Genomic DNA, 20,900 nt, shown 5'->3' with positions numbered 1-20,900 from the left:
GACAAACAGCAGGTGCTGGAAGATCAATAATGCTGTAGAAGTCCTGACGAAGAGGAAAGCAAACAGTGTTTCTGCATCACAGGGAGGTGAAATCCAGATTGTGTCCAAGGTGCTACACTACAAAACCTATTAGTTACATATAAACGTGAAAATTTATTTACTGAAGGCTTATCAAAATAGATCCGTGCCATGGGTTTAACCACGTGTCTACAGCAGAAGCAATCAGCATGGAGGAAGAGGCTGCAGACTGATGGAAGAATCAATGCAATGCTCGCTTAAGTCCTGCAGGGGCAACTACACTCCACACCCCTCTGAATGGGAGACATCAAATGTCTCCGTGATATTAACATTAGCCTGAGCAATCTGGATGGATGGATGGATGGTCAGCCCAAACCCAGAGGGTGGCCCAGCTCTGTGCATCCTCTCTGAGTAACCATCCCTCAGACCACCCTTCGCTTGAATGACAGAATGGTTTGGGTTGGGAGGGGTCTTAAAAATCATCTCGTTCCAATCTCCTGCCACGGGCAGAGATGCCACTCACTAGACCGGGTTCCTCAGAGCCCCATCCAACCTGGCCTTGAACACTGCCAGGGACGGGGCATCCACAGCTGCTTCTTGACCCGCGGGCACCACCAAAGCCCCCTCCGTGAGCAGGGCTGCGGCTGTCCCAGCAGCTCACACTGGACCGGGGCTCCGCTCCTTTCGCAGGGAGGTCACCCACGGCGTGCGGGCCCGGCTCCGGGAGCAGAGGGAGGGATGCGGGATCGCCGCCGCCCCGGGCAGAGCTCGGAGCACCCTCCAGGCGCCTCCCGGCCCGAGGGGCGCGGCTGGGCGGGTGGGATGGGGCGCGCCGGCCCCTCCGCTCCCCGCCCCCGGCCCGCCCAGCGGGGCCGGCACCGGCTCCTACCCCCGCCCGGTGCCCGGCGTGCGCCGGGAGCAGGCTCCGAGCCCCTGCCGCGGACATGGAGGCTTTCTGCGGGTCCCGCTTCTGGGTAAGCTTCTCCCTGCCCTGCCCTGCCCTGCCTGCCCCGCCGGGGCGGTTTCTGTGCGGAGCGGGTCCAGCCCCGGGGCGGGGGGGGCAGCGCCGGGTCCCGCTCGGCTCCGCTCCGCTCTCCCCCTGGGGCTCCCCGGGGCCGGGTCGGAGCGGGCACGGGGAGCTCGGTCCCGAGGGGCTGCTCCGACCCTGCCCTCGGTCGCCGTGGCTCTCGGGGGCTGTCCCAGAGCCGGCGGTGCCTCCGCCCGCTCCCGGCTCGGGCGGGAGCAGCGGAAGGGTCGGTCCGTTCTGTTCGCGATTCAGCATCTCCAGGGCAGAGCCAAGACCCCAGGGGACCGCACAGACCATCCCACGGGGGATGCAGCTCTCCCAGCATAGTCCACCTCACAGTGAACGTGGCCCTTTTCCTGAGAGTCCTGTTTCAGCGTGTGTTTTGCTCTTCAGAGTCACTCCCATGAGTGGCGAAGGACTCCCTGTTCAGTGCTTTGTTACTGCTAAAGAGGGATGGGTTCGTACCAGCCGAGGGTGGTCACCAGCCTCGGAGGATTGCAGTGGCTTCTGTCCGTATTGGAGCCCTCAGCACTTGGGAAAGGCTGATAGCAGCAGGCAATGGGTTTGTAAGCAGAAAAGTTTGGAAATTGCTGCCATGGTCTGCTCTGATGGTGAAAGTGTGTAAGTGCTGGGTTTCCCCAGGGCACACCGTGCTGTTTCCTTCTCTGTGCTGTGTAGGAAGACACAGCATGAAACTGTAGGGATTTGAGCATCTATGGTGACTCTGGAACTGCCTTCTGATAAATCAGTTTTAATCTGTCCCTTTCTTTTATACTGATTTAGCTCAAAGGAGGTTGGGTTTTGTTTTTTTTTAAATGAGCAGGAATGAGAAGCAATGTCTGCAGTTGCATCACTGCTGGAAAGCTTTTACAGGACAGCACAAGCAATTGGCTAACCCTAACCCTCAGATAACTAATTATGTTTCAATAACTGTCCCAGCATTACTCTTTAAAAAGCGACTTTGGCTCCTAAGCCCCTTGGTTACATTTCTTTGTTCACATTTCATTTCCAAGCTGCACTCTCTCTACCACAACAGTTGGCAGATAAGCTTGCTCAAACAAGTATTTTCGTATATTATTTCTACTCTAAACACTTCTAGAGCAGGAACAAGCACCAACAGATCGAAACTGTTCACTAGCTATTGACTGCCTTCAGAAGCATGTCTTAGTTTCTCAAGGAAGGATTGTAGTGCAACAGCTCTTCGTGCCCAAAGCTTTTTGTAACAGCTTATTGATACATTAATGTAAAATGCTCAGGAATTTTTGCTGATTTTTTGAATTTAGTGTACTTTATGCTGTACTGTTACACTCCATCACAGTGCCCTGTGCACTGCTGCCTGGGGTATCTGTGCTCTCTGTGGACCTGTTTTGTGTCTTCTTTCAGAGTTGTTTGGAGTCAGAACAAGTTCCCATCTGTTTAGTTGGTTTAAGAAGTGGTACTCAATAACTATGTGAAACAGAGCACTGACCCAGTGACCAACAGATTGAACTCCATGACCATCCTATTTTCAGCCAGCTGGTGGTTATTTTCTCTTAAGCACAAGTGTGTGCAGTTCACTGATTTTATGAGATCTTTTAAGTGATGACCAGGTAGATGACAGTCACCATGAAACGATTTGCTGTGCAAATATGCTTTTCATATGTTTTGAACTATGCCCACAAAAGCTGGGGTTTCTGCTGGTGCTCTACATTTGAAGAAGGGAGAACAAGGTAAAGGGCAGTTCCCAGCCTGTGCACCAAACTAATGAATGGTGGGTGTTTAGCTTTGCAGTTTAAAACTAGAACTTGATGAAATGTGAACCAGTATTAAAGTTCACTTTTTTGTAGCTCATGTACTTAGACTCCCCATTTTTTGTCAAAGAAAATCCAGATATTTTTGGAAGCTAAATGTCATACTGATGTCAGTTTTAAAACTGTTTAGAACAAAAGGAAACATGCTGTTCCAATTTAATCGGTTCTTTGTTTTGGAGTTTAAACCAACTACAATACTTTCCTGTGAAAAGCAGACCAGAATCAAAACAAAACAGTTCAGAATTAGCTCATGAAAATGTTTACATTGAAATATATCAGCTTTAACAGATGATTGATTTATCTTGGATTTTTTTTTTGGCTCATTGGAAGTGTTAAGGTTTAAACTCTTCACCCTGGTGCAGGGTGGGGAATTTTGCTGGAAATGTCAGCTGGTGGGGTTTCTTGTGTTTGTGCAGAGGCAAGATAATTTCCTCTTCAAGCCATTTTGGAAATAAGAAGTGAAAGGAAACACTGTAGATCGCATTAGAAATCTATAAAAGCTTTTAGCTTGCAGCTACTGCTTTACCTGTTGAACATGGAACCAGCAAATTGCTAACACAAATGTAGGTTATTTATATATAAAAGAGGAACAACTGGAATATTATGATTTGAAAATGCAGTATGAACAAGCTCTTCATCTAAACACTTAAAATCATGCTGTCTGCTTCAGTTGTTAATATCTCCTACCTGTGTTCCCATGCTAAATGCCTTTTGGGAGGAGATGAGTGCAATAGCACATACCCACACAAGGCAGTGCTAAGGTGTGTTCTTCACCATTGCCCACAATTACCTCCTATTTATTGTGTCACATATTTTCTGTGTGATAGTAAGAGTGCTAGATAGGTGTGCCAATTAACAATCTCTGTTTTGATGAGCAGATACCAGTTCTTCTATTTGAATCATCACTTATTTGTTGCTTTTGTCCTTCACTGTAGTAAAACGTGAGCATCTCCTCTGCGAGGAGAGCAAAATGATCTCCTGGGGAGTGTTTGCTGCAGAAGTGTTTTGGCCTCCTGGCTAAACAGCACAGGCTTAGAAAATCAAATTGTGTCCCAGTGGAAAGACACCTTGTCTTACCCAGATAGCCTGAGCTGCAGTAAGAAATGGCAGAGTGGGTGCTGTGAGAGTAAAGCATCAAGTGCTCAGCAGTGCTGTTGGGTAAGGTTGGGATGAGGGGTCATTTGGACACCTCAGTCTACAGACAGGCGAAGTGCCTGGGCTTAAGCAGCAGTTTGTGTTTCGGGTGGCGTGGTTTGTTTTTTTTAACAGCATAAATAGGAAATGGGAGAACAAGTGATACAACACTTCAAAGGGGACACCACAACTTCTCAGTTCCTTTCGATTCTGCTTAGCTCATGGTTTCCTTGCCTACCCTGTGTCTTGGTCTCCTGACAGATGTCTTTTTTTCCTGTCCCACGTGGAGTGCTGGCTCCTTCTTCATCCAGAGGCTCTTGAGTAATCCAGCAGGAAGTTGCTGCAACTCTCAAGAGTAAACAATACCTCAGTCTTGGCTCTGAGAAAGTCCCGTACAAGCACCCTTTTCACCTTTAGGTTTGCGGATATTTCTTCACCTTGAGTCATTCTGTCACAGTTCAGTAGATTTAGGCTAAAAGTCACGCTGCTATCTGGAAATGCATCTTCCTGTTCTGCTCGTTCAAAATTCCACCAGTCTCCCCTCTGCATAATTTCCCCTTTTGCTGCATCATGCTTAAATTGTTTGTGGTTCAAGATGACTCAGGATAGCTGTAGTAAGAAGAAATGTTTCTTTCAAGGGAAATGACAAATAATGTACTACTTGAAACATGTGTACAAGTTCATTTAAAAAAAACCAAACCAACTTACATGATTTGGCCCTAAAGTAATATTAAAACATTGAATTTTAATTATTCCATTATATTTTCTACTAAATCAGTTCCAGAGGATGAGTGAAGCAAAAGGTGGTAGGAGATGATTGCAAAGGAAGGTTCCTGCAGTAGGGTGTTATGGCCCAGACTGGCTCTTGTTTATAAATTAGCTTCCCCTTCTGCCACCCCGTGATAAACACAGAATGTTCAGTGTTTATAGATATTTAAATGTGATACAGACCTCCACATAATCTTTGTTAACTGCATCCAACTTCAGCTGAGTCCCACTCCTATAAATCTCTTCACAAATAATTGTATCAGGTATCAGTGTTCTTTCTCATGTAAGGCAGGAGATCAAAATAGGTGACTTTAATGATCCCTCCAGACATCACATCTATGAAGCTATGCTCTCTCAAAGGGTAGCTGTGTTGGCAACGTCCTGAACTTAAAAACAATTAAGTACTTAAGCTCAAATCCTTCAAGATTTTCAGATTCTTGAAATGACTTGAATGGAAGCTGTTGCTAATGGGTTTGGGCCACAGATTCTCAATGTCAAGAGCAGTATAAATATTTAGCACTGGATCTGGAGTATTAGCCAGGACCTGTTATTATTCATTTGTGTGTAAAAGGCATGAACTGTATAGTCAAATAGCCTGTGTTTGAATCTCTTTGGAAAGACAAAGTCTGGATTTGTGAGCAAAAATTCATACCAGTGGAAGCTGCCAGTATCAGGGGAGTCCTTCCACGATGATGTCAATTAATAAAGCTCTTCAGCTTTCAACACAACTGTTCCTCCCTGGACCATTTGAGCTTATGTGACACAGCTGGTAGATGGAGTGACTGGGGCCTAGGCATTCTATAAAGTTTGCCTGCTGAAAAGAAATAATACTGAAACTAAATCTGACTTGCATGAGGAGTTTCTTCAAATAGAGCTAAAATTTAATGGCTATGGTTAAGAATATAAAGTGTTTTGAGATGGGGCCTCACCTACCTGGTAGGCAAATCGCTGTGCCATGGGAGAGATAATCCTTTCCTTTCAACATGTGCAAATTTGTAATGTATTAAAATGAGGAGACTATTAGTGTTTAAAATTTAATTTTTTAAAAATTCTTTTGAAAAACCTATTAAATGAGATCTTTGATTTTTTTGCAGTAAGCTAATGCTCGATTTGTCTCCTGATCCCGCCGTGACTGTGATGGGCCATTATCCAGTCACACGTTATTTGGCTGAGCTGGAGGAGAGCACAGCAGCAAGCAGCCAGAGATCTTCCCAGGAATGTGTCCAGGCTTTTGTACAACCAACAGCCTTGATTCCGTGCTGGGCCTGTGTGAGCTGGCACATTGTCCCTGTGCTAATCTTGTGGCAGCGTGTGAGGTGAAGTCAGTGTAATAAAATTTAGGTCATTTACAGTAATGTCACGTGCCAGTGTCATAAAGCCTTGAATTAGAACAGAATGAGAAATGGAGGAGATGGAGAAGAAAAACTGTTTCATGGGAGTTGTTTCAGAAGTTAAAGTCATTTAGTTTCAGAAGTAATAACTTCTTTTTTTCTTTCTGAAACTTTTTGACATTTGCGCAATTAAAAGAAAAATCTCTCCTCTTCCCCCCATTTGAATGAATTTTATTCCAGATTTTCCCCACCTGCTCTCAGAGCAGCACTGATGTTTTTGTGACAATCCCTTTTATTGTTACTGTACAACAACCCAACTGGATGGGCCAGCTTAAACTGGAGTCACAGTGGGACTGTCTCATTTGCAGCTGTTTTAGCTGTCCCTATCTCTTCTTAATTGAGCTACATTCATGATGAACCTTGATTTAACCCAATTCCTTTAATTGAAAGGAGATGGAATGGCTCAAATTAAAGACATTTCTCCCACATCCATTATCACAATGATCTGAAACAGGGCACCCCACTCCTTTATTTGTGCTTGCACAAGGCCATAGGGAAAGCTACCTTTGATGATGTCATTGGCAGCAAGTTTTCTCTACAACAGTATATAGATTTGGTCAATTTTGAAAGAAATTGGGAACTTTCTTCTGAAGGAGTGATCCTGTTTCATTTTCCTCCCAATCCTGCTTTTGATTCTTGTACCTCTCTGGTTGCACTATGCCTTCCCCTCTGCAAGTACATGAAGGTCCCTCTGTTCAAGAAAGAGCACTGATTGCTACTGAAACAGTTGGAGTAAGTTGATTTTACTTTGGGTTTATGTTGTCTTCAGCCCATATATTTAGTGTGGTTCGCTTCTATTTCACTCTCTCTCTGCAGCTACAGGAACTTTTCTGAAGGCCCCGTTACCTGGGATCACATGACTCTCAAGATTATGAACCTGCCACTTTTCATCCTGTCTTATTTTTCTTCATGACAGCAGAGAAGCTCTTAACTTCTAATCTTAAAACTCAAAGGAGAATAGAAAAGGAAATTACTGTTTTGCATAACGCCTATCACTAAGCCCATTCCTTGATTTTTGTGTGTCTGGTCCACAGTTCTCAAGTGCATGACGTGGTTGGTACCATTTGTATAATGATGTTTCAACTGGGGCAAAAACCTGTCACTAATTACTCCATGACCATGAGCTGGCTCACATAGGCTCTAGACGTGTGCCAGACCTATTTGATCCACTAAAACAAAGCACTAAAAATCCTCTGACTGCAGGAAAAGAAAGTTTGGCGTCCTGCACGGTGTCCTTCACTTATGTAGAGAACTGGTGCAGTGTGCTTTGTAAACAGAAAAATGCTGTTTCTGTTTATTGACTGTGAGGTTCATGCAGAACTATAAATGCTTATGTCCTCCAACCACACCTTTTTTCTGAGCAGTTTTGCTGTGGTGTTGCAGTGGAGAATGTTGTTACCTCTTGCCCTCAAGAGCTGGGGGGAAATGTTCGTGTAATCAAGAGAAAGAACTGAGTTGTGCAGCAACCACTGGGGATTTTAAAACTCCTCCTGTGTGTAAGGTGACCTTCTTCTTTTGGAGACATAAATGAGTGATCTTGCTCTGAAAATGCCATTTGAAACTGGCAGCCTTCTGGAGGCCTGGAGCAGTGCTTGTTTGTATCTGTGCACTGAAATGATTATTAGGGTTGGCCCCAAAGAGTTTATCAACAGGGAGCAGGCAGAGGAGATGGACAACAGGCAGAAGTGGGAGGTGAGATATGGAGAGGCTGAGGTGAAGCCTGTGCTGTAGCTAAGATTGGGCTCTGATAGTTTTTAGTGTTGCAGTTCAGAGCCACTGCAGAGCCACCCTTACTCTTGAGAGGAGGCAGTGTGGTAGAGCCAAGAGAAAAACATCCTTTTTATTTTGTTTTATTCCCTTTTTTTCCCTTTTTTTTTCTTTTATTTCCTTTTTTTTTTTTTTTTTTTTTTTAATTGACAGGCTGTACAAGTGAAACTCCCTCTCAGAGTATTTACCAGATCTAGGGGCAAAAGAAGGGCAGGAAGATTCTGCTCTGCATTTAATTCCCACTAACAAGTTGTTCCACAGGAGAAAAACCCTTTCCGTGCTAATGGACCACATGGAAACATTGTTACTGTCAGTTATTCACTTCCCTATCTTTTATACTTCATGTGTACCTTCCTGGTCAGCCTTCTAATTTGATTTTTAATGTTACATAACATGCAAACTAGTGATAACTGACACCAAATCAGCAACAGGGCTTGTATTAGCCTTGGGTAGAGTGTGAATGACGACAGCGCAATGGCCTTCGCCTTCCAGCAGATAAAGACTGGATTTGTGTTTCCTGTGCTTTCCATGAGTCTCTTTGAGCTGTAAAAATTTAGAGAGGAACATGTATTAATTTATCCATTTAGGGGAGATAACTGCTTGAGACTGCAGGGACACTGTTAGTCTTCTCTAGGGCTTGTGAGAGGAGCGTTGCTGCAGCATCAGCTGTATGCTGGGTAAAGCCAGGGTGAGACAGTTTTATTTTCAGCTTCTCTAGTGGAGTAGGAGTTGATTTAGACTTAAACTCAAGACCAGAACCCCAGCTGGTCTTTTTCAGCAGGCTGCATTAACATCATCTGAGAGTTTTGGGAAAGGGACAGACAGGAATTTCCCTGTTGCTGTTTTTGAGCCTAGCTTTAGGCTTTCTGTTTGTTCCCTTTTCTTTGAGAGCTGTAAGGGATGATGTACAGGAAACCCAAGATATGTGGCATTGAACTTCTATTTCTTTTTAAAAGCTTTATCAGTTTTAAGGATGGTTATTTCAATAGCAGTGTTCTTTCCCAGAGGGGAAAGTGTAGTAGAAAATCCTAAGTATTAGAGCAGATTTGATGTTGCTCAGAGCTTCCCCCTGTTGAACACCTTCCCTTAAATGAAGATCATGTCTTTAAAACTGCTCATTTAAATGCAAGTCCTACTGCCCTTAATAGGAGGGTCATGTTTATCCAAAGACTGGCTGGAGTGATGGGTGTGAGTGAAAGCTGCTGCAAGGGCCAGTGTCAGTGATACCCTTTACTGATCAACAGAGAGCCCCACTAATTTGTAAGTTTTAGATGCCAAGGGACTCCTTTTCTGCTGTGAAGCTCTAACAAGCATCTCTAATCTCTTCCCATGGGTGTTGGCATTGTATTTGAGTATTACAGGATTAAGTAAATCGTGTGCCCAGGGACTTCTGTGCAGAGGGCTGGTAATTTCTGCAAGGCTGTATCTCACCAGCAGAGCCTCCAGCAGCCAGGGATACTGAATCCAAGGAAATGGTGCTCCATATAGACAGTTGACCCAGAGCTCTGGTAGACAGGAGGAGCCACAGAGCACAGTGGGAGTTTGGGTTGGTGAAAGGTCACAGGTTACTGCCCTTAAGACTTGCTTGTGGGGAAGTGGGATGACAGTGATGTTAGCTGAGATGGACACGCTGGCTCTCACAGTTTCCCTGGGATGAGTTTCTGGGAGGAAGTTGTGTTTCTCAACATTTACTGCTGAGTATTTCCCCTGGTGAGGTGCCTGTTGATGGGTCACCCCAGCCCTGGGTCACAGAGCTGCTGCAGGGTGTTTTCAGAGGGCTTTCACTGAAGGGCACCCTGAGGCAGAGCCGTGCTGGCCAGAGGAAGGTGAGTGGCTCTCAGGAGATCCTGGAGCCAAGGAATGTGTGTGCTATCCAACATCAGCATATTAGACCTCTTTCATTGGCAGGTCCAAAGAAAACCCTCAAACCCAGACAGTCCAAGGTGGGTGTTTGATCCTCCATCAGAACAGAACAGGACACATCCTCAGTCATGGCACAAGAAGAATTCCAACTTGCTCTGTGTCCCAGGATGGAGTTCAGAATATGGAAAGGCAAAGCCGGATTAAAACAGGAACCACAAAGACAAGAGTCAGAGCTGGTGTGTCCCTCCAGCCGTTGCTTCTTGTGTTTGTTCTCCAGGGTGGAGTTCTGTAACTTTACTGCTGAATTGAAGGGTATTTAGCAATATTTAACAATGTTGGCTTGGTCAGGATAGATCGTATTGAGGCTTTGTGTCATATTCTGACTCAAAATGAGTTGTTTAGGGTTGGAGTGAATGTTGGAATATATGCTGTCAGTGTGGTGATTTATAGAGCCACAAAGTGGAACTGCCAGCTCCATGAAAGCAGATCCAGCTTGGTAAGAAATGTGGTAAGAAACACAGCTTCCAGACTCCCAGATTTAACAGTAATACCAATAATTCGTAGCAGAGTCACTGCTACATGGCACATGGCATCCTGCATGGTTTAACCCCAGCCAGCAACTGCTCCCTCACGGGGATGGGAGGAGTGGCAGAACAGGTAAATCCCATGGCTTGAGACAAGAACAGTTTATTAATTGAAATAAAATATTTTAATAGTAATAATAGTAATAGTATAATTGTAACTCAAAGGGAGACAACGAAAAAAAGAGAGAAAGCGAGCACTGTATCAGCTATGAGGGAGAAAATAAATAAAAGCAAATTTAAAAAATTAAATACATAAAAACTCTATCCCAGCACACATAGCAGCATTAGTCCACTGTTGTCTGGTCTCAGAGAGAGCAAATAAGTTGCATGGAATTCCACTATTTAAATATTTTAGGCACTGTGCCCTCTGACAGGAACCCCGCTTGTGTTCAAGGATCTGCTCTCAGAGCAGAAACAAATCCTTACAGAAACAGATCTGTTCTGGGAAAGCTTGTTTATCTGGTTCAGAATGAAACTGGACCTGGGAAAACAGCACCAAGATAGCCAGTAGTCAGTTCTGCCACCTTGGTCATAAGTTTTTCCTTCAGCCCACATCTCTGTTTTCCATGTGCCTTGGAAGCAGTAGGCTCTTGTTGGTCATCAGGTGGGTACTGCTTTTTGTAGTTTCACATAATTTTGGGAAGGTTCCACTTTTATTCTCAAGGATAATTCAACCGAATCTCAAAATCTTACTTTTTTTTTTTTTAAGGAAGGGATTTTTGTTTTCTGGCCAGCTGCATTTATATGTTCAGAAATGCAAGCCCTTTGCCTTGTTTAAATAAGAGTTAATGAAAACCTTCAAATGGCTTGGCAGCCATACAGTCTATGTCTTGGATACAATAGGCAGCTTGTGTGCAGTCAGAAGTTAATGGACATCTGGGGCAGTTTCTAGGTTGCTGTCAGACAGAAAGCCATTTCTGGACATTTCGGTCTTATAGGAAAGGTTTAAATTAAAATTGGGGTTTTTTTCTCCCCCTTCAATAACTTTCCCCTTAAACAGAGTCTTTGTTTTATTCTGTTCTCATTTATTGCTATTCTTCCTCTGCTTTCCTTTTCCAGGACTTTTTCCAGCAAGCTAGAGGAGCACAGTTGAAAACAAGCTCAAGACATTGCTAAACCACATGTAATTTAAAGAGGAAATCAGTATGTTGTTGAATAAATGAGAGTAGATAAGGTCCTACTTGGGAACTAAAGAGCTCCAAACTTCTAGAGGGCATCTCCTGCCCCAGGCAGAGTAGCTACTAGGGGAGCTTATCACGTTAGAGATGCTGAAATGTTTTGATGATGAGCCAGAAATGGGTGCTCTTTGAATGTTATCATCCTTTCTGGTGCCAGAGACCTGCTCACTGGAGGAAAACACTGAAATAGTTTGAATGTGAGGCTGGAGTTTTGTTTGGTTTTGATCTTGTGTTTGAATTGCTGTGTAATTGCCTCTGTGTTGTTGATTTGTGGCTGAAGTTTCCACTAGGTCTGGATAAACCTGTTTAGGTAATTGGGACTGTTTTTATTCCCCTGGCCCACACTGGGTGCCTGTGGGCCTCCAAAAAAAAAAGCCATTTCTTGTCTGGAGAGGCACCAAGTGCGGCAAAGGGCTCAGTTCAGATGTGAATCCGATGGATTTGTGCCAGCCTTCACCACGGCCAAAGCTGAAGTACTGAGTGGCAAACTTGGCACATTTCAGCCAAACCATCCTGAACCTGCCAAGGCTTTGTAGCTTCATTACACTTGTGAGCTCGTTTGTGTGTTTGTGGACCGGTGCAGTGATGCAGTGATGTCCCTGCTCATGGATCATCACCAAAACTGAAAGCTTGTCAGGAGACTGTGGCTCTTCAGTATTCCTAAAATCAACCATTGCTTTCAGCATTTGGTCCCTATTATTGTGCTGGTAAACAAAAGAAGGACTGGAAATGCTTTTGAAGAATTCATATTCAGATTAGTCAGTCACTTTTAAGGGAAGAGAAGTGGCTCAGGGTAAATGTAACATACTCCTACTGAGGGCTCACACCCAAAAATAATTAAGCACAACTGAATTATTCTGGTGCAGAGATAAGGCATACTTGAACCAGAGATATCTTAGTTTTTATCATCTGCTTGCTAATGGTAGTACAACAAAGTAATTTTACATTTCCTGCAAGTAAGTATTTATCTACCACATTTAAGATGACACATCAGATGGCAAAATGCAAGTTGTGAATTTCCAGTAGGTTTGATTTAGACCAAGTTCCCCTTCACCATGCTGAAAGTTCTATTTCAGTTTGAACGTGTGTAACTCTGTGTTTGCAGGTGGTGCATTCAAATCCTTAGGTACGAGTGCATATGTGAATCATGCTGTTCAAGGTCACAGATGGAAAGAATTGCTTGCAGTGTTTCCAAGAAAACCGATATTCCTACCTGCATGTGGAGTGCATTCCTTTCACCTTTGTTTAGAATGGGGAAGTAATTATAGCTGGAAGTACATGAGTAAGAAGGACAAAGTTATAGTCATAAATAGAGGGGGTTTTCCCAGATCAGCACACAGTTGGTCTAAATCTGATCATTTTCTCCAGTGCTGGACATTCTTGCTGGATGAGTTCTCAAGTGGAGGATTTTGCCTTGAGAGCTTTGTTTAGCAGTTGCGCTCCAGGCAATGCACTCCTGGGAATGCCTGAGAAATGTCGTGGTATCAGCATCTGTAAATGAGCCTCAGCAAAGACAGAAACACAAGGGGTTTGTCTGCTACAAAATATATGTCCAGCTGTGAGATACAGGAGGGCAGAAATCTTATTTTTTTTGATTCTGCCCCATTTTTATAGCTGTACTTAGCCCTTTCACTATAGCAGATTAACCACAAGTGGTTGGGATAGGTATTTTGGGAAAGCTCTTGCTCAGGCCATGTGTTAACTCCATCAGATTCTGGATACGACTTCGTTCAGGCAGATGTTAGAGTTGGCAGCACTTCTGCCTCTGTTAATAAACGTGTCTCATCTCTTCTCCAGGACTCAAATCTGACGATACACACTGACAACCCAGACCTGACACCGTGTTTCCAGAATACCATCCTAGCATGGATCCCCAGTGTTTACCTCTGGAGTGCATTACCCTTCTATCTTCTGTACCTCAAGCGCAACAAAAGAGGGTACATCGTGCTGTCGGTGCTGAGCAGGTTCAAGACGGTAAGATCCCCTTGCAGTGCTCCACGTGCAGTGTAGGGCTCATCAGCATTAGTTCAGAATCCAAGGAAGTGCTGCAGCAGGGTTTAAACAAAAGTCCCCCTGATTTAAGGGGGAACTGAAGAAAAAAAACTATGCACAGAAATTTGAGGAAGGAAATTACTCCTGCAAGTCCATCTTTCTGGTAGAGAGAGGAGTTGATTGCTCTGCAGAAGAGAGTTCAGCCCTGTGTGAGCCAAAACTGTGCTGCTTCACCCTTACTTAAGGTTTAAACCACTGAAGGCTGCAAAACAAAGACCTTAAGATAGGTCTAGTGGGAATTTCATCTCATTGTGAAAGTAAGCACAAGAAGGGGTTTTTTTTCAAGCGCTCTCCCCACCCAATAGCTGTGTGAATTCATCTCCATCTTGTACTTAAGAGGTGCCTGGTGCCTGGTTTATAAGTGGCTGGGTCTAAGGAAAGCAAACAAGTCACTTTTCCATAGGCCATGAGAAAACTGGGCTTACTCCTGGAGAAAAATACCAGGCTTCTGCTTCAGGGCGTGTCTGCCTTTAATCTGGATGCTGCCTGTGTTTCTAATCCAAATGGAATAACAGTAGGGGGAAAAAACCAGGCAGATAGATTAGTCTTTCTACTGGTTGTGATTGCAAATCCCTCATAAAGCAGTTGAGATGTGATCCTTGGTGTGAGTGCAGTGGGACAGTTCGTTTAGGCTGTTACTCTGTTTACACAGCTTTGTCTTGCTGGGAATCTGTGGATCAGGATGGTTTTGTCAGCTCTCCAACTGCCCGTGGAGAGGGGTTCACCAAATGCTCTTTCTGTTTGACTGCTTTCAGCTGTTTGGTGTCCTGCTGTGGTCCGTGAGCTGGGCTGATCTCTTCTACTCCTTCCACGAGCTCCTGCAAAACAGAACCCCTCCACCAGTCTATTTTGTGACCCCACTGGTCGTTGGCATCACTGTGGTTTGTAGCTGTTTGTGTTTATTGTGACCAATATGGAAAACTTTTTCTTAGGCAGATGAAGGATGAAGAGCCCCTTTGCATTCCTTGCCTTCTCCTGACCTTTTTTGACTGAATTATTAGTGCTTGTGTTACGGAGGCAAATTTTGCTGCTGAAAAGGCCACAGTCAGAAATATCTCTCTCAAGTAGACTCAGCTGTGTAAATTAAAATATTTATAATGGAGAGATTGTTCTGCCTCCCTCCTAGCTTTTACCTATTTGTTCAGGCCTGGAGAGAATTTGGATATGACTTTGCCTAAACAGGGGGATACAATAGAGCATGTCTTGTGCATTGTTCAGTATTGTATTGTACTTCTTAAAACTGTATCTATTTTCTGGTGGTTGTTCCTCCATTAAACAAACTAGGTTTGCATTGCCTAGGATGACAAACAGGCTTGTGGCCATTTATGAAAAAATAAAGCAGTAAAATTTGCCTAGTGGGTTTTTAATTTCCTTGGTTAGATTTTTTTTTTTTAAAGAATCTTATTTTCTAGACAGGTCATGATTGTCCATCTGGACTGGAGAAAGGGCAGCTCTTACCTTTGTTTAAAATGTTTGTACCTAACATTTAAATGTTCCTAACCCTACGTGCAAAGTCTGGTTTAAAAGTTGAATTCTGGTGATGAGGCTCTCAAAACAGTAAAACAAATTTCACAGTTATTCGCTGCTTTTCTTAGATAAAGGAGGTTTTACCACTGATCTCTGTGGGGCCTCAGGTCAGAGGGGTCCTGCTGTCGGTGATGGTTGTAAGATCTGCCAGCTGAGAGTGTGAAGAGGGGGAGCAGTGGGACAGGACTGTGCTCACGTGTTCCTGTGTTTACTTTTACAGCTGTTGGCTACCTTGCTTATTCAGTACGAAAGGCTGAGAGGAGTTCAGTCCTCTGGAGTGCTCATTATCTTCTGGTTCTTGTCTGTGCTCTGTGCCGTGGGGCCTTTCCGGTCGAAGATCATGGCTACAACAGCACAGGTAACGCCATCCTTGTCAGCACTTGGGGAGCAGGAAATGTGGCATTAACATCCCTGTGAAGGGGATGAGTCACAGAGTTTGGAGTCAGATCTGAGCCCGGCTTTCACCAGAGAGAAAGAGAAGTTTGGTTGTGTTGCCTTGACTCAGACCTGTGTAACTAGAAGCGAACTGGATTTCTCATGCAATGTCAGAAAGGAGATTTTGCTTAGCCCAGGGCTATACTGGAAACCTGATAGACATGTGAGGGCAGTACCAACCCTGTGTATATGTTAGAACAGACTCTTTTTTTATCTCCTTCCCATCCCCTGCCATGCTTAAATAGGGATGGGTACTAATCCGAGATGGCACGTTTTAATATGTAAAGTTCCTTTTTTGCTTAGGCAGCTTGGCCACATTACACAGCTCCATGGGCTCTCTGCTGTCAGTGCCTGATGTGCTGAGGACAGCATTTTGACTCCACTGTGGCTCTAAATAGAGAACAGAAAGTTGGAGGGAGAGGAAAGAAACCTGGGCTGTTATGATTCCTGTTTGAAAACATAGCAGGTTCTCCCACAGCAAGAGACTTGTTAAGTTTTTCACAGAAACGAATTTCACTAAGTAGGGCGAAGCAGATTGCTTCGGTGGTTAGATCATCAAAGGCTGGGAGAGGAAAAGAGTGCTTGGGAAACATTAAGGTGATTGCTTCTCCTCAGTGAAATCAGGTTGATTCTGTCTGGTGATTTCTTGGTTTTATACTTGCTTTTTTGTAGCTATTAGCAGCATTACCCTGTTAGCAAGGATTCTGCTTTACCAGGCTGTTGTAAATATTCCAGCAGAGATTGAATTAAACTTTTAATGACACTCTGGGTAGAACATCTTCAGATAATAGCTGCAATCTGGTGAGACTATTTCAAACATCACTTAGGGGCAATTTTAATAAGTAAAAATATTGGACTATCAATGTCTAAGTCCTTAATCAACTTGAAATTGTGGGTGCAGAGCCTTATGACAGGTCTGGGTGACATTTCTCCTCTTGCAACTGCTGAGAACCAAATATACTTTCTCTTGCACTTCAGGTTCAAACGTTTTAAGTGAACAATGGCAATGTTCATAATGGCATTAGGGTATGAAAGAGCTGTGTAAAGGACATACCCTCACAGCAAGGAGTTTTAAATAAACTGCAGACTCACGATTAGGAAAGGAAATATCTCCAGAGCAGATGGGACTGTTATTATGCAATGCAGTGGTTTTTGTGCAGCTTCTTCTGAAAGTCTTTAACGCTGACTGCTTGTCAGTGACAGGATATTAGAGTGAAAGGATGTTCTCTGATCTGGGTTGACAATTCCTATGCTTAAGACATGATCTTGCAAGAACCCCCACAGGTAATTTAAAAGGATGTTATGTAGGCCTGATTCCAGAGGGTGTCTGCGTGCAGTGAGGATGTATAAGCACTTTGAACTTGACATAATTTAATGAAAAGCTTGGAGATAAGCATGTTCTTAGGCACTTGACAGAGTATGTGCATACTTTGGTGAGATAATTCCTGCTAGCAACTACTTTGCAGTATTCAACTTTAGAGGAAGAAAGGAATTGCCAAAAGAAGGTGTGAAAAAGTCAAGAGAGTCTCTGTGTGTGTGTGTGTGCTTTGGGTGGGCTGAGAAGTACAGTAAAAACAATCACTTCGTGTTTCTTTTCCCTCTAGAGCCACGTAAATGAAAGGTTCAGGTTTACCACGTTTTACATCTACTTTGCTTTGATAATCGTTGAGTTGATCCTTTCGTGTTTTAAAGAGAAGCCTCCGTTTTTTTCCCCTGTCAATACAGATACTGTAAGTATTTCCCTTTGCTTTATTTAAATTTTATAGATTATATAATGTTCTGAGAGTTCCACTGAGAGTACTTGTCATTGGAAATAGCTTTGGATTGTCATTGAGGTGGCAGTAGTTACTGACCCTCTTGCAAAACACTGGGTATGGAGAGTAATATTGGGGTTGGAAGCTTTTTTCTATTATATGTGCCATCAGAAATGACTGGAAGCTGTGTAGTGAAAAGCAGCTCTCCTGCTTGCTGCTTCACAGCAGTTTAAATTACACTTATGAACATTGAAGTGTAATATTAATTAATTCAAGAGTGGTTTTTACTGAGATGGTGGTCTTGCTTAACATTTATCTAGAGTTAGCAAAGGTTTATGGGGTTTGTCTTAATAAGTGAGTTCTCTATGTGTTGAGAATAGATATGGAAAAACATTATTAGCAGAAGATATTAGTGGTGTCACAGGTTAAATTTCTTCTCCAGTTCATAAAGTGGTCTCTATAATTGGATTTATGTTTGAACCAAGCTGAGAGAGAAGTTGAGTTCATGTCTTAAAATGAACATTTCAGAAACTGTAGAATGACATTTCACTTTATATAAGTGTGATTTAAAGGCAGTATATGGAGCAATTTTTAGAGATAAAAGAAGTTCTATCTGACTTGGGAAATGAAAGAAATCAATTTTATGTCTAGTTAGGACATAGGTATGTACATGTAATATACCACATAATATACCAAAATGGATCAAAATAGACTGTTGTCTTAATAAAAAGTGATGGTGAATGTCTTTATTTATTTTGGATTTTTTTCTCCCATAACTTCATTATAGAATCCATGTCCAGAGTTAAATTCAGGCTTCCTGTCAAGACTGACGTTTTGGTGGTTTACAAGGTGAGCTTCTCTTTTCAAGCTGTTGGACAGCTGACAAGCCCACACTCTACTTGTGATCTGTGTTGCACAGAGTTAGCAGCACAGAGCCTTTCCCTCTGTGAGTAGCTGATGTTGGATGCTCTTTCATCCACAGTGGTTTCAGCACTTCTAGCATTCACCTTTTTAGAAATACAGAGCCAAAACTTCTTCTCTGAAGAGGAGTGGCAACAGCTGTGGCATGACCAAAAAGGGTGCACAGCCTGCCTGTGCTCCCCACGTGCTGGAATATCACCCAAACCAAGATGTAACTCTGTGTTCCACAAGATTAACTATGGCAGCCTTTCACCCATCTGTGGGTGCATTTTGTTTCCTGTTGAGGTTCATGGGTGAATGCTTTCTTATAAGGACATTTTCTGTGCAAGAGGGAAAGTAAACTGGGTTATGTATACAAATGATTACCACCAACTGAGAGTCCTGACAAAAGGTATGTGTATGAAAGGTGCAGATTTGAGGTTGGGCTACTACTCCATGATAAAGAAGTGGAATGGATGTCAGAGGTCATATTAAGGCCCAGTTTTTCCATGGTGGTAGAAAGTGTTGAGATCTTCATTCTTCCATCCATGTAACTTTATTGTCCTGGTAACAGCCCTGTAAGGTTCTTTTAGTGAGAGGGTGAGATCTTTCTGAACTTCCAGAGTATTGAATGTTCAGCTTCCCCGTAGAGATTCTTGGCAACTAGATGTTTGTATCCCTTGACAAAATTCCCCTTAACAGTTGAAGACCTGTAGTTTTCAGAGAAATCTGATTTTGCTTTAACTTCAGTGAGCTCCACTTTTGCATTTTGTTCACCTCTAAGACTTATTCCAGATAGACTTAATTATTTTCACTTCTAAAGCTTCACTGTTTTCATTTAACACCGCAGTTCCATTCAAATGCTTCTGGTAGTTGATTTTTATTGTCCCTTTTTTTCTGAAGTGATGTTTTCAATAAAGTAAGTGTAATCAAAAATGGATCATGTCCTTTCCTTAATTGCAAACATCAATAAAAGGAACAAAGGGAGATGGAGGTGTAATTATCACCCATTCTGTGGAGTATCTTCTTGCTTTTGTTGGCTTAATAGTCCTAGAGTTCTGACAATGCTTTAAGTACTATTACCCAAACTGAATTGGGCTGTTTTTCTCCATATGTGCAGCATGGCAATTCATGGGTACAAAAAGCCTCTGGAAGAAAAAGATTTGTGGTCGCTGAATGAAGATGATACTTCAAAAAATATCGTGCAGCAACTGAGTAAAGAGTGGGACAGAGAAAAAGCAGAGTGCAAACAGTAAGTATAGGAAGAGGCCTGCAAACAGAGATTATCTGAGTCGTTTCAACATCCTCATCCATGAAAATGAACCAAGTAAAAATGCATCCACCTCTTCAACCTTTTCTGTTCTTCATTCACATTAACAGTAAAATTTGCTTATTTTAATATGTCTAGGCAGAGGCAAACAGGAGCCCTGGAGGGCCTGTGTGCCACCAACACACTTTGTAATGAGCTGCTTAAAATCTCCATGGGCAGGTAGTGCCACTTCCCATGTGGAGAAAGGCTGAAGATGTGTGAGGGGAAGGGATTGAGTTGGTTGGGTTGTAGGAAAATGAACAGCTCTCATCACCGAGGTGGTAGATATGAAACTGCACAGTTGCATCCCTCCTAGGCATGCTGGAGCACAACTTTTATACCCATAAACCAAAACTCGTCATCGTCTCCATCATGGGTTTTCTGACCTGACAGTATTTTTAGCCTTGAGGCTCTTAGCAGTGAGCAACTCTTCACTTCCCAGCAGTAAAGAAGGGAAACTTGAAACCTGTGAAAGGCAGGAGGAAAGAGGTACCCCATTTTATTGCTGAGACTCTACTCCTGTTGCTTAGAAAATTAACAGCAAAATTGTCATAGTCTCTGATGGAAATGGGATGAGGGTCAGAACTTGCCTACAGTTTCATCCCTGGTGGAGAAGAAGGATATCCTTCTTATTTGCATGTCCTGTCCTAACCTAATCTTAAGAAATTATCTATTGTGCAACTGTATTTCCTTCTCCCACTGGTTAGTGTCCAAAATGTTTCCAAACAAATAGATGTGATAATAGTGTGTTTCAAATGAAAAATGTCAATAAGGAGGAGGCCTGCACTTCCCTTTCCTTTCATTGTGGAGGTTTCATCTCCATGTCGAGGCTTTCCTCTGTTCTCTTCTGTGCATATCCTTGCCAAATTGGAAAGACCCTATTATGTGATAATATTGGGAGAGAGTTGTAAGCTTCTTGGCAAAGCTAAACACGATGGTGGAGTGCTCCACTTTGCAGCTAAAATTTGAAAGGTTTCCAGCACTAACACCAGCAGTTGTCCACGAGTGCTCTGTGTGGATGTGTTGTGGTTCTTTTTTCTTCTTCTTCTTTTTTTTTTTTTTTTTCATTTTCTTAATGTCTTTATTTTTATGGTGTGGAATAATGTGCATTGTCTGGGTTCTGGTCTTTTTTGGCACAGACATAAATCTCACTCCCCCAGGCTGTTTTATAGTAAGAGCACAGCCGTTGTGCAGGAGTGCCTGGGGTCCAGGAAAACTTTTGCTAGGAAACCAGAAACCCTGCCTGGAGTTTTGTCATGGGATTCATTGCATTTTGGAAATCATCCATACAAACTGGGGCCAGTTGGCAATGGATTTAACCATAAATTATGGCTTGTATTTAGCTCAGGTAAAATTATGTGGCAATTATATTAATGATTCTAAGATGGGGAAAAGGGCAAAAA

The 20,900-nt window shown here is 43.1% G+C and overlaps 1 protein-coding gene across 3 annotated transcripts in view; it reads left to right on the top strand.

Annotated features, from left to right (window-relative positions):
• Positions 1-886: 886 nt before the first annotated feature.
• The window catches only part of ABCC3 (ATP binding cassette subfamily C member 3), a 47,180-nt gene continuing 27,166 nt past the window's right edge, over positions 887-20,900 (top strand). For all 3 annotated transcript variants that reach the window (XM_050319313.1, XM_050319317.1, XM_050319314.1), the window contains exons 1-7: positions 887-992; positions 13,318-13,494; positions 14,328-14,453; positions 15,320-15,457; positions 17,139-17,264; positions 18,076-18,137; positions 19,309-19,440. In XM_050319313.1, the coding sequence (XP_050175270.1) occupies positions 963-992; positions 13,318-13,494; positions 14,328-14,453; positions 15,320-15,457; positions 17,139-17,264; positions 18,076-18,137; positions 19,309-19,440 (791 nt within the window). In that variant the 5' untranslated portion in view covers positions 887-962. The remainder of the gene's footprint in view (positions 993-13,317; positions 13,495-14,327; positions 14,454-15,319; positions 15,458-17,138; positions 17,265-18,075; positions 18,138-19,308; positions 19,441-20,900) is intronic.

This window comes from Myiozetetes cayanensis, unplaced genomic scaffold (genome assembly GCF_022539395.1).
Source record: "Myiozetetes cayanensis isolate MyiCay16 unplaced genomic scaffold, myiCay2020 scf22, whole genome shotgun sequence".
Classification (NCBI taxonomy): domain Eukaryota; kingdom Metazoa; phylum Chordata; class Aves; order Passeriformes; family Tyrannidae; genus Myiozetetes; species Myiozetetes cayanensis.
The sequence above is the reverse complement of the archived record's forward strand: the minus strand, read 5'-3'. Positions and strand labels throughout refer to the sequence as shown.